Source organism: Peromyscus californicus, unplaced genomic scaffold, assembly GCF_007827085.1.
Source record: "Peromyscus californicus insignis strain IS unplaced genomic scaffold, ASM782708v3 Scaffold_5__1_contigs__length_169319896, whole genome shotgun sequence".
Lineage (NCBI taxonomy): Eukaryota > Metazoa > Chordata > Mammalia > Rodentia > Cricetidae > Peromyscus > Peromyscus californicus.
In genome coordinates, this window is record NW_026294573.1 from 34,984,407 (window position 1) to 34,998,848 (window position 14,442).

General features: G+C 51.5%; 1 protein-coding gene across 1 annotated transcript; it reads left to right on the forward strand.

Moving 5' to 3' along the window:
• The first annotated feature begins 6,179 nt into the window (after nucleotides 1–6,179).
• Nucleotides 6,180–7,937, forward strand: Tmem125 (transmembrane protein 125). Its single transcript, XM_052717963.1, has 2 exons — nucleotides 6,180–6,309; nucleotides 6,548–7,937. Exon 2 carries the CDS (start codon nucleotides 6,687–6,689, stop codon nucleotides 7,335–7,337), a length of 651 nt encoding a protein of 216 aa, XP_052573923.1. The 5' UTR covers nucleotides 6,180–6,309; nucleotides 6,548–6,686; the 3' UTR covers nucleotides 7,338–7,937.
• Nucleotides 7,938–14,442: the final 6,505 nt, after the last annotated feature.

A 14,442-nucleotide genomic window follows, 5' to 3' on the forward strand; every position in this document is an offset into this window, starting at 1 on the left:
GGACCTGTGCCCCCCAAAATATGTCTGCCTAGAGGAATGGTCAGTCACCACGCAGAGGTATGGGTCCACTGATGCCCTATAGCTACCCTGTGCTGTGTGTCCTTTTTTCTCCTAGCCTTTCCTCCCGGATGACAGGAACATTAGCTCCCTGCACAATACCTGGTTCACAGAAGGGGTCCAATCATTTTCTGCTGAATGAGTGGATCCTGTCATTTAATTTCCCCTCATAACTATTCACTAAGTCTTGTTACTTTACAAAGGAAAAGACACAGACCCACCAAGCATGTCTGGTTAGATTTTTGGTGTTTTTGTTTTTTCTTTTTGGTCAACATGACACAAGCTAGAGTCATTTGAGAAGCAGGAACCTCAGTTGAGAAAACGTCCCCACCGATTGGCCCATAGGCAAGTCAGTAAAGCATTTCTTGATTGATGATGGTAGAGGGCCCAGCACTCTGTGAGTGGTTCCATGCCTGGACAGTGGCCCTAAGTGTTAATTGCAGGCAGGCTAAGCAAGCCATAGGAAGCAAGCCAGTAAGCAGCACTCCTCCGTGGCCTCTGCATCAGCTCCTGCCTCCAGGTTCCTGCCTTGACTACCTTCAGTGATGGACTGTGATGTGGAAGAGTAAGCGAAATAAACCGTTCCTCCCCAAACTGCGTCTGGCGTTTTAACATAGCATAGAAACCTAGAAGGGAAACCAACAATAATGGGGGGGGTGGTAAGGGGAAGGACAGGGGAGTACAGGAAATAATGGGATGAGAAATGCTGGGGGAGATGGTGATTTTAGACAGGGTGGCCAGGGAACTCTTCTGAGATGGGGTTGTACAGGACGATCCTCAGAGCCCAACTTCTTTGGGAGTTCAGGTGAGCCACTTGGAAAATATCAACCCAGCTGGGCTTGTTCACCATTTACAGCTCCTCATAGGGGAGCAGAGAGAGTTACAGGGCCCTCACCTGAGTATCAGCCACTCCACACCAACTCTGGTATGTGTGCATCTCTGTCCTAATTACATGTGGCCTTCGGGAAGGGCAAAGTACATAGGCCGAGGAAGACTACTGAAGGAGATGTTGTGGGGTATCCACCAGAGAAGATTGCTCAGACAAGGGTTTAAGCCAATAGAAAGTCTTTATTAGCTGGCCACTGACTACACTGGGTGTTCGGGATCCCAGTGTAGCCCCGAGCTTTGCTCAGGGTGAGCTTTTAAGCACAAAAACCATGTTCTGGGTTGACCTACTTCAGTTAACAAGAACAGTCAGAAGCAGAACTCAGAAGCCAAAAAGGAAGGTTAGGACACTTAGAGACTTTCCCAGAACGATGGACTTTGGTGGATTAGGTCTTTGTTTTCATTTTGGCTGCTGTCTACATGCTGAGTTTTACAGACTGAATGGTACTTCCATCATGGAGTCAGTTGTGCTAAGATCTGGGGACCTATTACAGGGGACCCCATCTATGTTGCTGTAGGAAAGGCATCATCCCTGCTGGGTAAAGATGTTCCAGTGCGGCCTTTTGGTGGAAGCACCCACATTTTAGTAACTAACCCCTTACCTATGCTCTGGAAGTAACCCCAATAAACTTATTGGTTCCTGGAGTGAACTTTGTTGGAATCGAATCATTGGGACCTCAGGAGAAGGCGCAGTCATAGCTTACATCTCCCCCGGGAACAGATTTTAACAGCCAAAGGTGACATTTGAGCTCATTCCTGAAGGGAAGGAGGGAGCCACCAATGCACACAGGTTCTGAGGCAGGGGGATGACATCCAAGAAGACCTTAAAGATCCTGGAAGGACCCAGTCTGCCCACGGGAGGGACTCAAGCAGGCAGTGACATTACCATAACAGGCTCACTCAGCCTTTGGCTGAGCACAGGGGAAGGTGGGACCTTCACAGAGGCAGGGACATAGGCCTTCAACTCATCTGTTCTTCCCCTGTACTCCCCCCTCAGATCTACACCTTCCCCTGAATGCCCACTGCCACCTCTACCTCCTGACCTGCCATTTCTGGCCCCTGTGAACTGCTCCCACAACCTCTGCTTTAGGAACAGAATTCAACACCAACTTTGAGCCATTGACTCCCCCATCTCCACCGGCCAGTGTTTGAACTGAGGAAGCTTTGGGCTGTTTCCTCCTCTACAGACTCCAAAAGGGAAAGCAAAGAGGAAGGAGATGCTCAGGGATTCCTTGCACCAGCTCTGTCTAGGACAGCTGGACATCGGGCCAGCATGAGACTGGACTTTCCTAGGGACCAGGATATTCCAGTTGTTCAGAGCAAATCCAGGCTGGCAAGCTCTGCTCTCCCCCGCCTGTTTCTTATAAAGGGGTCATATTTACAAAGCTTCGCAAAGTGGCAGGATTAACACCCACAATGTCATACAATGTCCCCCATTTTCAGCCTGCCCTGCAGCAGTCAGCCAGCCCTAAATTTTTCTTCAGGGGAAAGCTAGCCAGAGTTGTGCTCCCCAGTGAAGACACAGCCCCAGGCAGAGGTGGTTCCTGGGTACTTGGTGTGTAGCTAATTTGAACTGAGATACACTTTGTATGTATAATAAAAGACTTTCTCCAAAGCGAGTTCCAGGAAAGGCGCAAAGCTACACAGAGAAACCCTGTCTCGAAAAACCAAAAAAAAAAAAAAAAAAAAAAGACTTTCAAAGAGCACATTAATACCTTCCATAATAAAATATATTTTAGAATTCAAATACACGTATTTTTGCAGCACTGGGGATGGAACCTAGGGATGAGCAACCACTGGGTTATGTCCACAGCCCAGCAAATACGTTCATTTTTTTTCTAGATTTATTTATTTATTATGTACACAGTGTTCTGTCTGCAGTCCAGAAGAGGGGAACTGATCTCATTTCAGATGGTTGTGAGCCACCATGTGATTGCTGGGAACTGAACTCAGGACCTCTGGAAGAGCCGCCAGTGCTCTTAACCACTGAGTCATCTCTCCAGCCCCAAATACGTTCATCTTAATGTGTTAATTTTACCTGTGTCTTTTGAAACGGGCTATCAGAAAGGCTCAAATCACATAAATAACCTCATACATATACACACAAAGCACGCTGTTCTGGAGTTATGAGGCTGCGGGTTCTGCACAGGACAAAACGAAGAGGAAGCCAGGCCAGGCAGTTATTCTGCAAACAGGTCATGGGAAGAGATAACTTGGATTTCCTTTTGGTTTCGGTTTGTCTGTTTGTTTGTTTGTTTGTCTTGAGTTTTTTTTTATTTCATACACATCAAAAGAAGAGAGAACATACTGACGTATATTTAGAGTAGAGAGGACACATGTGACAGTCCACACACCCTCCAGCCAGCCACCCTCTGGCAACTTGCGGCAGGGTATTTGAGAACCAGATTTGCCAATTAGAAGCAGAGCCTGAACCATGTCCCTGTTCCACTTCAGAACACTTTGTGGATATCCTGCATTGTCCAGATGCATCCCTGAGGCATTCAAGGCCCATACAGCCTGGGCCCAACTTGTCTTTCTTGTTTCCTCCCAAATACTCAAGGCTCAAATTAGGCACCTGTTGGGACACACCCACCTTGGTTTTTCAAGACAAGTTTTTCTCTGTGTAGCTCTGGCTGTCCTGGAACTCACTCTGTAGACCAGGCTGGCCTCGAACTCAGATCTGCCTGCCACTACCCCTTGGCAGGTTTTTTGGTTTTGTTTTTTAAATTTTGTTTTATTTGCATTGGTGTTTTGCCTGCATGTATGTCTGTGTAAAGGTGTCAGGTCCCCTGGAACTGGAGTTACAGACGGTTGTGGGCCACCATGTGGGTGCTGGGACTTGAACCCGGGTTCTCACCAGTTCACACTATTATTTCGCCAACTACTCAACAAACGTTTATCGATCACCCTGCATGTACAGGCTACGGAGTGCTGGCTGCTGAGATCACGGTCGTCAGTAATCTGGTCGCTATCCCTGAACTGGCTGGGGATACACATCTGGGGGGTGGGGAGGGTGGAGGTGAAAGCTAACTGAGGGGCAATTAAGAACAAGGAAGAGCAATTGTGGATGACTGTGGGGGAAGCACAGGCCGGGAGTGCAGCGGAAGCAGCCAGGTCAAATGGAGGCGGACAGAGGACAGTCCGTAGAACTGAAGGACACCCTGGCTGGAGGGCAAGGGCTTCCTGTGCCTTGAAAGGGATGTGGAACTTATCCAAGAAGTGTTTACTCTGGGAGCGCCAGCTGTCCACCTGAAAGGTTTCTCCCCACCCATGGGGCAGGCTGACCCTGCCACCCACTTGTGGCCTCAAGTAAAAGAAACCAAGGTCTTCTTTGGGGGAGCTCAAGATGGAGATACTGGAGCAGAGTTTGGGGTATCACTGATGTAGGACTATGGTGCTGAGGCTGACTTTGAGGCAAAGCTGAATTTTGAGGGGCTAGACTCAAGGACAGAAGTCAAGACTGGGGCTGAGGGGGTACAGTTGGGATTTAGAACTCAAGTCCAGAATCCGCTGGAGTGAGGAGATGGAGCTGAGGTTTCAGGTCAGGTGTGGTGCTTCCCTCGGGCTATACTCCTGCCTCAGCCTCTCAGAGTGCAAAGTTTACTGGACAGGCCTGGACTGTGATTACGTGCAGGCTTGGAGGTAGGTATTCAGGGAGGGGCTAAAGATAAAGTGCGGTTGGATTTGGGGGAGGTGGGTTGGAGCTCAGACCGGGGCAGAGGGACAGCATTCTTTCCTCCTGCTGACCGCGTCTGCATATTGTGTTCCAGACCCAACAGCAGCAGACAAGGGCCCCTCCCTTTCCAGGAATGTCTCAGCCCCACAGAAGGCGCCGGGCCACGTCAGCCAATTGGCTCTGGCCCTGCCCTGGAAACAGCACCTGTTAATCCCCCTCCTTCCAGCTCACCTGGATGCAGGTTAGGCAGGTGAAGCGTCTCCCCGGAAACGGAGCTTGAGCGCCCCACCTGCTGGGCCCTGCCTGCCCAAATCGGATCCAGCACAGCCCAGGCTTCTCGTGAGTGCCCCCACACCTCCCCAACCGCTCCACCCCCACCTGTCCACTGGTTCTACTACTGGGAACCTCCACCCACCTTGGGGTCGTTCCCGGGTAGGCCTGTGCCAGCACCTTCAGGCCAGCAAGCCACAGTGCTGGGAAACGATGGGACCGACTCCTCCCATGGCCCCTCCCCCACCACCCGTGGGGGCGTGGGCATCTACCACGCCCACTTTGCGTGCTGAGCAACCCCTGCAGAGGACCGAGGGGTAGTGGAAGACAGCTCCGTCTCTTTGGAGTAAAATCCCGTTCTCGGCTGTGTGGTCCATGTGGTCTCCAAGACTTAGGCCCCTCTGATTCACCCCGAGAATCTCTTACCCCTTTGCCCCATGGAAAATCTGAAAGGAAGATGTCAGATGGCTCTCCCCCTCCCCAGAATAAACCCCTCTCTCCTCACTTTTCAGATAAGGGCTCTAAGACGTGAACTGGGCCTTCCCTGTCCCACTCAAGCCCCTGCTGGACTCGCAGCTGGCTCCTACAGGATCGGCCTCTCCTGCTGCAGGAAGCTGGGCTCCTGGCCGGCAGCGCGAGCTTTATTTTTACCTGGTGTGAGTCATGCTGCCTGTCCTCTAGGGAACAGGTTAAATGAGTAACACTGTTAGATCCCTCCCCACATTCCCACGGTGGGAAGGACTAGGCTGAGGTTCAAATCCAGAGCCCTCCTTTGCTGCCTTGGAGAACATGTGGAGGGTATAGCCCGGGTAGACCAGTGCGGAGCAATCAGGTCAGTGAGGGAGGAGGAAGCAGGTTCTGGGCGAGAACTGAGGACAGACTGGATAGAGACACGCTTAGAGGCAAGAGGCAGCCCCCGAGGGCATCGGATTGGAACAGCAGAGGGAGTTGAGGAGCCCTGGGTGGGCTCAGGGATGGTTGTATCATCTTGAGGAAGCAACACAGGAGAAACAGGTTAGGGTAAGATGAGGAACTCGGGTTGGGCCCTGTTGCATCAGAGATGACTTTGGCCCAGCAGGAAGATCAGCACTGGAGAGAGATGTCTGGAGCCTGCCTCTTGATTGCCAGACCGAGATGGAGTCGGATTAGAGGAAGAAGTGTGTTAGGGGTCAGGTGCTAACCCACAGAGAAGGAAGGATACAGCCCTAGGAGAGAAAGGTCAGGGTCAGCCTGCTGGTTCCAGAAGGGTTAAGTCACCAGCCTCCCCTCCTCACAACTCCTCCCATCCAGGACCCAGCAGTGACAGCTGAGGCCATGTGAGTGTCGGATCCTGAATGAGGCTTTATCTCTGTCAGTCCCATCATCCACTGTGGCACCAGCTCCCTCCGACAGCCTGGATGGAGACAGCCAGAACTAGAGAGGTCAGGGGCTGGGCAAGGGGATTCCTTGAAGGGGAGGGGGAACTCCGTGATGGAGTGAACTCTGCGGGGGTCAGGGGCGGTGCTTTCCCAAGGTGCAGTGCTGGGGCTGCCGCCTTCAGGAGCAGGTCCTGTGGACCCTGGGGAAGATCCTCGGGGCTCTTCCCTAAGACATCCAGGTGAGACTGTGAGTAAGGGCCAGACGGGTGGGAGATAGCATGTGGTCCTTCCCGTCCTGCAGGTGATGGTAACCATAGCCCGGACTAAGAGGAGGAGACTGGGCCTCTAGCCGCCAACCAGGGGATGGAGACACCAGGCCACGATAAACATCCTTGGAGCTCTAACACTGATCTTCTAACCTGACCTTGCCTGACCAAGCCATGCCCCAACAAGCCTCAGTGGACGGGGGGCTGCCCCCAGATGTCCTGGCAGAGCAGGTGGAGCTCTGGTGGTCCCAGCAGCCCCGGCGCTCCTTGCTCTGTTTCTCCGTGGCCGTGGGCCTTGTGGCTGGCTGTGGGGCAGGCGGTGTGGCACTGCTGTCCTCCACCAGCAGCCGCTCTGGCGAATGGCGACTAGCTGTGGGCACTGTGCTCTGCCTGCTGGCCCTGCTGGTTCTGGTGAAGCAGCTGATGAGCTCGGCCGTGCAGGATATGAACTGTATACGCCAGGCCCAGCACGTGGCCCTGCTGCGCAGCGGCGGAGGGGCCGATGCTGTTGTGGTGTTGCTCAGTGGCTTTGTGCTGCTGGTCACGGGCCTGACCTTGGCTGGGCTGGCTGCTGCCCCGGCTCCGGCTCGGCCACTGGCTGCCATGCTGTCTGTGGGCATTACCCTGGCTTCCTTAGGCTCAGTCTTGTTGCTGGGTTTGCTGCTGTATCAGGTGGGTGTGAGTGGACACTGCCCCCCGATCTGTACAGCGGCACCCTCCACCCAAAATGGCCACAGCAGTAACAGCAGCATCTTTAGCATCTCAGGACAGTTGTCCTCTGGCCAGCGTCACGAGACCACCTCCAGCATTGCCAGCCTCATCTGACAGAGATGGAACCCTTCTTCCCATGCCCCGACTCACAGTGTCCCCAGAACTCGTGATGTGCACAGGTGCGTGCATATAGGTGTGCCCCCCTGCCGTGGGATTGCCTAGTATGTGATTAGGAGCTCATGGGTACCCACACATCCACACCATGAGAAGGTGAGTGATGGATGCCTCCTTGGGACTGAATGCTTGTGTCTGGGGACTGTCGTGCTCTCTGCCTGGTTCTGGGGTCTCTAGGCACGTCTGGAATTCCTGAAGATTTGACCTGTGTTTCTAAGACCCTACAACTCCAGCCTTGCCCTATGACATCACCCAGGGTCTCCACACAAGTGACCATTGCAAACCCATGAATAGACCAGTGATTGTTCTTCAGAGAGAGTGACTTTTGGCAAAGCACAGGGAAATGGCTCCCTGATGAGATGGACCTGGACCGGAAATGCCTTTGAGCTTATAGCCTCGCAGCCGGGGCCTGGGTGAGGTGGCTTAGCCTCTCTTGCCTCAGTTCTTAGAACAGTGTTGCCGTTGATTTGTTGGGATTAAATGCTATCCTCAGTGAGATGACTGGACTCCTGGCAAATGTGCAATAAAAAGGTGACTGCAGCTGTCTTCACCTCACCGGCTCACCTCAGAGACCCTCGCTCCCCACCCCCACAGCCCACTGAGTTCAGGCTATGGTGCCATGATGTTGTCTTTAACCAGACCTGGGGCTTCTTTTCTCATGCGAGAAGGGGGAAGTTCGGCCCAGAGAATTCCACAGGTTTGGGAAGACCCAGAGAGAGTGGGGGAACCCAGTCCTTCACATTTGTTCCCTTGCTAATTCAAAGGGAGATTTAGCCACCGGTATTGGTGACTGTTTCTCTAGAAATGTGCTCCCTGCCCTATATAGTCTGCCTTTTGTGGATTCCCTGAGGGATGGCTTGGAGGGTATGTCTTCCTCCCCTACCTGGGAAACAAGGACAGCCTGCAATCCGTGTGGTGGCTGTACCAGTGGCCCGCTTCTGGGTTCCAGGCACGGAAGAGGTGTTCAAACCCTCCTCAGGCAGTAAGTTACTGCCTGCTTGGAGTCACTGTGGAAGGGATCTCTCTTCCTGTGGTATGCATTTCCAGGTAACAGGAACATAGTCTACTGCTTTTACCACTTCCTGCTACACAAAGTGCAGATTATGTGAAGACACCAGAGACCTGCCTCCTAAAAGATGCTGAGGCAGGAGAAACTTCAAGGATGAAAAGTGATGCTATAAAGCAGCATTTCTCAACCTGTGGGTCGCAGCCCATTTGGGGTCGAGCGAACTTGTCACAGGGGTCACATATCAGATATGCTGCATGTCAAATATTTACGTTAGGATTTATAACAGTAGCAAAATTATGGTTATGAAATAGCAAAGAAATAACTTTGTGGTGTGGGGGGGGTCACCACAACGTGAGGAACTATATTAAAGGGGTATAGCATTAGGAAGGTTGAGTACTGCTGCTATAAAGGATTTACTAATAAACTCGCTTGGGAAATATTAAGTTACACAAAGTAGAATTTCGCTAAAGGAGCACTGCCTCCAATGTGAAGCTAAGTAGTACAATTTGAAGATAAGTAGTACTTTAACCAGGCTTGTTAGAAACTGTAAGAAAGAAAATTCTGTATCACACTTGAAGTTTAGGTTTGCTAAGAAGTTTCTGCTAATATTTATTCACCAAGATTGACCTACAATTAGGCTCCATTCCCGTAATAGAAGGAGACAACCTTGATTTACAGCCAGCCGTTAGACCCATCCCCGCAAAGAACGCACCTCTTAGGGGTATGTCTTCCTCCCCTACCTGGGAAACAAAGACAGCTCACGTGGGCAAGGCAGGCCACAACCACCATTAAGTCCTGGTCTGCCATTGAGCCCCTGTCCCCTATCAGGAGAGGCATACTTCTGCCAAGTGGACAAGATGGAACTCATAATGACTTTTAACAGTGGAGCTGCAGGTCTGATGGGGAAAGTTGCTTTTGGCAGACAGGGCAAACATGTCTCCTGGAGAGATGCAGGGCTGGAGGACAAGGGGAAGGGGGCTGCAAACTGAGAGAAGGGCAAGGTGGGCGGAGCCAGGGGAGGAAGACAGCACATGTCCCAGAATGCCAGAACAACGGAAACCCATCTTCTGGATGTTCCATGGAGCTTCATCCCTGTGCACATTCAAAATGGGATCACTGCCGTCTACCTTGGGGGTTTCTACATCTATCTGGTCTGAAGGTGCCACCAACCACTCGGCATCCCAGTTAGAGCCCTCATCGTGGTCCCAGACATTGGAGGCACTTTCATTGTCTCCTCCCCAAGACCAGTAACAATCCATCTCCTCTGAGCCCCTCATAGACATCCGCCTGACAACACACACCTCCACACTCTTCAGAAGGGACCTCTTTGTGTTTGTCCTGGTTGTGTAGCTTTATCCACACTCCTCAAGTCCACACAACACAGACACACACATGAGCTAAAGTGACCCTCATACAACTAAAATGAAATAAAAATCTACCTTAAAATCTTTACCTCAAAATTTTTCCTAATGCCACGTGTCTTGTTCTCCCTGCCTCCTGGACCAGCCACACCCAACTATTTCCATACACTTTCAACATTCCCTCATTCATCCCAGCGTTTGTCCTGTGTTCCATCCTCATCCTTGAAGACCCCATTCTCTGGGAAGCCACGTTCTCTAGGGAGCCCTCCCTGACCCTGTCCCTTAAATTGGTGACTTGCTCTTTTTTGAAGCCCAAAGCATCCTCAGCTGCAGATGCTAACCCAGAGCTCATGATGTGCCTGAAGAGACTCAGTCAGGGTCAAGCTCCTCCTTGCAGAGTGTTTTGGTTTTTGGTTGTCTACTGATCCCTGTTCCCAATGTGGACCTAACGTGCAGCCTAATGCGCAGCAGGTGCTTTTGTTGAGACTGAAGCACTGCGGCTTGGGCAGATGGCAATGTATGCACAAGGACAGCGAGACCCACCCTTAGCCAGGAAGGGAAGTAAGGCCAGGGCACACCTGGCTTGGAGTCCTTCCCTCCTGAGGCCTTCAACTCTCTCCCTGAGAAATCTTCACTCTTTCTGGGTTCCCAAGAGATGCAGTCCCAGGCCAGCTCCTGGGAGGCAAGGGACCACAGGACATCCTTCCACCTGGAATAAGCGAGGGGTCCCTTTTCCTGCTGGCTGAGACAGGCCTCATCTCTTTTCAATATTTCTTTTAAGAAATTGAAGGAGGGTTGGGGATTTAGCTCAGTGGTAGTGGTAGAGCGCTTGCCTAGCCTGGGTTCGGTCCTCAGCTCCGGCGGGGGCGGGGGGGGGGCAGGGGGTGGGGGGAAGAAAAAAGAAATTGAAGGAGTTCAGAAACACAGAAGCTTGGAAAACAGGAAGGGGACACACAGCTTAGACATCTCACTGAGCATGTGGCAATGGTGTCAGCCTCCCAGGGAAGGCTGTGAGGGAGAGAATACAGCACGTGTCCCAGATGGCCCGCTCCATAAGGCTGTAGAGGTCGGCCATCCACCCACCCGACCGTAATGTGAGGCAGGTAATGCAGCCAGCTAGCAGTACATCTACCGCCTCCAGCACTAAAGCAGGCCTGCAGTCCGTCCTTGCCTGTCACTGCCTTGTTTCAAACATTTCACTCAGCCTCTGCTAAGCCCACATCACCATCGGCAGCCCGCTAGCCTCTCTGCTCTCCAAAGCTATCTCTTCTTGAAGACACTCCGAACTGTCTTCACCTCCCTTGAGTTCTGGTTGAGACTCTGCGGTCCACTCTCACCCTTTGTCAGGTTCCTCCACCCCTGCTTTCAGCAAAGCCTCCTCCGCAGATGAACCCACCCTCCCTCTGCCTTCGCTGCCCCTACCTCCTACCCCACCCAACACCCTGCAGTGAACAGTCCTCAGAGAAATCTGCCCCGATGCACCTCCCACCCCAGTCTCCACAGCTGACTCAGCCCCCTGCCACTACACAAACACACTACAAGAGATTAGGGGAGGCATCCGCTCTTCCTCCCTGTTGAGAGCCGGGGAGGAATTTAGACTTTGTCCTCAAGACACTGAAAAACATGAAAAGATTTTAATCAGGGGGACTGTGGCTCAAGTTGTTAGCCGGCTTGCTCCTCTGTGGAGGTGGAGATTAGCCTCAGGAGGAAAAGAAGAAATGGGTAAACATCCCAGAAATGCTGAGTTGAGGACGCAGCTGACCCTGAGGGGCGAGGGTTGGGAAGAGGAGCGCAGACAGGAAAGCAAAGGGCCTTAGCAATTTAGAGACAGCAGAGAGGGTGTCTGAGGCTGAAGAAAGGTGAGAACAACGAAGGCCAGAGAGGGGGGTGCCAGGCGAGGGCTTCAGGGGTCTCTTAACAGGTGGGCCACTTCCATTTTTTTCTTTCTTTCTTTCTTTCTTTCTTTCTTTCTTTCTTTCTTTCTTTCTTTCTCTCTCTCTCTCTCTCTCTCTCTCTCTCTCTCTCTCTCTCTCTCTCTTTCTTTCTTTCTTTCTTTCTTTCTTTCTTTTTGGTTTTTCGAGACAGGGTTTCTCTGTGTAGCTTTGGTGCCTTTCCTGGAATTCACTTGGTAGCCCAGGCTGGCCTCGAACTCACAGAGATCTGCCTGCCTCTGCCTCCCAAGTGCTGGGATTAAAGGCGTGCGCCACTACCACCCGGCATGGGCCACTTTCTTATGACTGAGAGGAAGCTAGGGAAGGGTTGTTTCAAGTTTGGTAGTATGCATATATGTGTGCTTTGCATCCGTGTGTGAATGGATGCATGTGTACATGTGTACACGTGAATGTGGGGATATTAGGTTGACATTGGGTGCCTTCCTCCATCTCTCTGCACCTTATAAATTGAGGAAGGGTCTACCCCTGAGCCTGGAGGTTGCTGTTTTTGCTAATCTGGTCAGCAGCTTGACTTGGAGACTCCCTGCCTCCACTGAGCCCGGGAGATCCAAACTCTAGTGCTTAGCCTTGCATGGCAAACACTTTCCGCTGAAGCCGTCTCCCAGGCTGTAGTGAGGATTTTAAATGAAGAAATGGCCTGGTCAGAACTGTGTGTTCAGGTGAGCACATGTCTGCAGATAGTGGATTGCAAGGGGCAGAAGTGGAGCCAGGGAACTAGTTGAGAAATCAAGGCACAGTCCAGATGTAAGGTACTGGGACTTAGGGGCTGCTCAGATAAAGCTCCAGGATGCAAGGGATGCTGGGAAAGTAGGACCCACAGAGGAGCCCAGATGGGAGAGATGTGGTTGACTAAGCAGTGATCACCTCAAGATGGAAGGTAGAAGTCAGCCTTGGAGCAGGCAAGGCTGGCAGCCCCAAGGTGCAAGGTGGATGGGGGGGGGGGTGTTGCTACTCATTTTGGTAAAGATAAAGAAGAATGTGGTGATGAAGGTAAGTTTGTGGGTTTGAAGCAGAAAACTGAGGGAGTCCCTGACCAATGGCCATTCTCCCTGCAAGGTGGAGGCCGTTTTAAAGGGTTGCTATGGAGGAGGGAGGGACTGACCATCAATCCAAAATAGGATATAAAGAACAACAGACCCTCCAGCTGGGCCAGCTCAGAGACCCTAAAGCAGGATGTAAAGACTACACGGTGTTGGTCTCTCCAGCCTGAGGGACTTCCTTGCCAACAGAGCATGCCCAGGATGCTATTACCTTTTCACCTAGTAAATTTTTCAACGCTTAAATCCCTCTACATAGTTTGCATTTCATACATCTTTTTAGAATAGAATAGACTGAATTCTGGGTAAAATGGGCTTCTGAGAAAAATACACCCATTCCCTAGAAGTTCCAGGCCTGGGAGGCCTCATCAGGCATGGCTGGACCAGGCTGCAGGCATGGGGAGGGGTTGTTGGCTGGGGGCTGGAGTTTCACTGGGACATTCGATGGTGAGATGATGGACAGGGAAACTGCTGTGCTGGGGAGAGGTCGACATGATGGATCTCAAAGTCCAAACCTGGGCACAAAGAGAGCCAAAGGGAGTTGGGGTGGGGCGGGGAGATGCAGAGGCAGGCAGATCTCTGGAAGTTCAAGGCCCTCTTGATCTACATAGCAAGTTCCAGGCCAGTCAAGGCTTCATAGTAAGACCCTGTTGTCTCGGATAGATAGATAGATAGATAGATAGATAGATAGATAGATAGATAGATAGATAGTAGATAGATAGATAGATAGATAGATAGATAGATAGATAGATAGACAGACAGACAGATAGATAATAAATAAATAAATAAATATCCAAACTGGCCTTGAGCAAAACACCGGCAGCAGGTGAGGTAGAGAAAGAAAGGCGATACCCTCCCTCCTGAGGCTGTAGTCAAGCTCTACATCCTCATGCACATTTCCTAGACATCTGGACACTGTGAGAATGTTCTCTAGAAACTGCCCCTTCTGGTCTAGTCACATCCTATGCAAGACCCCAGACTGCCTGGTCGCCCTAGAGGAGCTCCCTTCAGGCACCAGGAAGCCTCCACACACACCCTCAGGCTCAGTGCCCTGGATGTCATCCTGGAAGTCGCCCCTGGTGAGGCTTGCCAGTTTTCCTATGCCATCCTGTTCTCCCAACCTGGAGCTTATACCCTGAATCTCCTGGGCCTACATGCTCTGGCCAAGTGTGGAAGGCAGTCAGCTCAGGCCAGGTAGGGATGCCCCCGCCAAGAGTATTCTTCTCTGAGTCTGTGTTATTCCTACTTCCAGGTGAGATTATGGGTCCTGGCATCGGTTGCTGGGTGCAGCCAGCAAGTAGCAGCTAAGATGTTTGAGCCTTAGCCTGTAGGGTTGTCTGTCCAGCAGAGCTGCTGGGAGAAGTACAATACTGATGCTGTTCTTGCTGTTCATTTTAATGTTTTTACAGCATTGGAGGTTTTCATCCAAATCCTTTGCTGTCCTCACCAGATCTTCTGAGTCCTTCCTAGGAAGCCGCCTTTCAAATCTCCAACAAGAAGTGAATGACAAGGGAAGAGACTTAGCAAGCTCCTCCCCCAGAATGAACGCTGGCTACCTATTGTAGGGAACTATTGTGGAGTGCCAATCATCAGGGACCTAGTTAGCACTTACTCTCAGCTTTACATATAGAATTCAGTCTCACCAACAATATGAAGTGAATACCATTACAATATCCATTTTACTGA

What these genes read in the sequence shown, in the direction of transcription:
- Tmem125 (XM_052717963.1), top strand. Translation starts at nt 6,687, where the DNA reads ATGCCCCAACAAGCCTCAGTGGACGGGGGGCTGCCCCCAGATGTCCTG.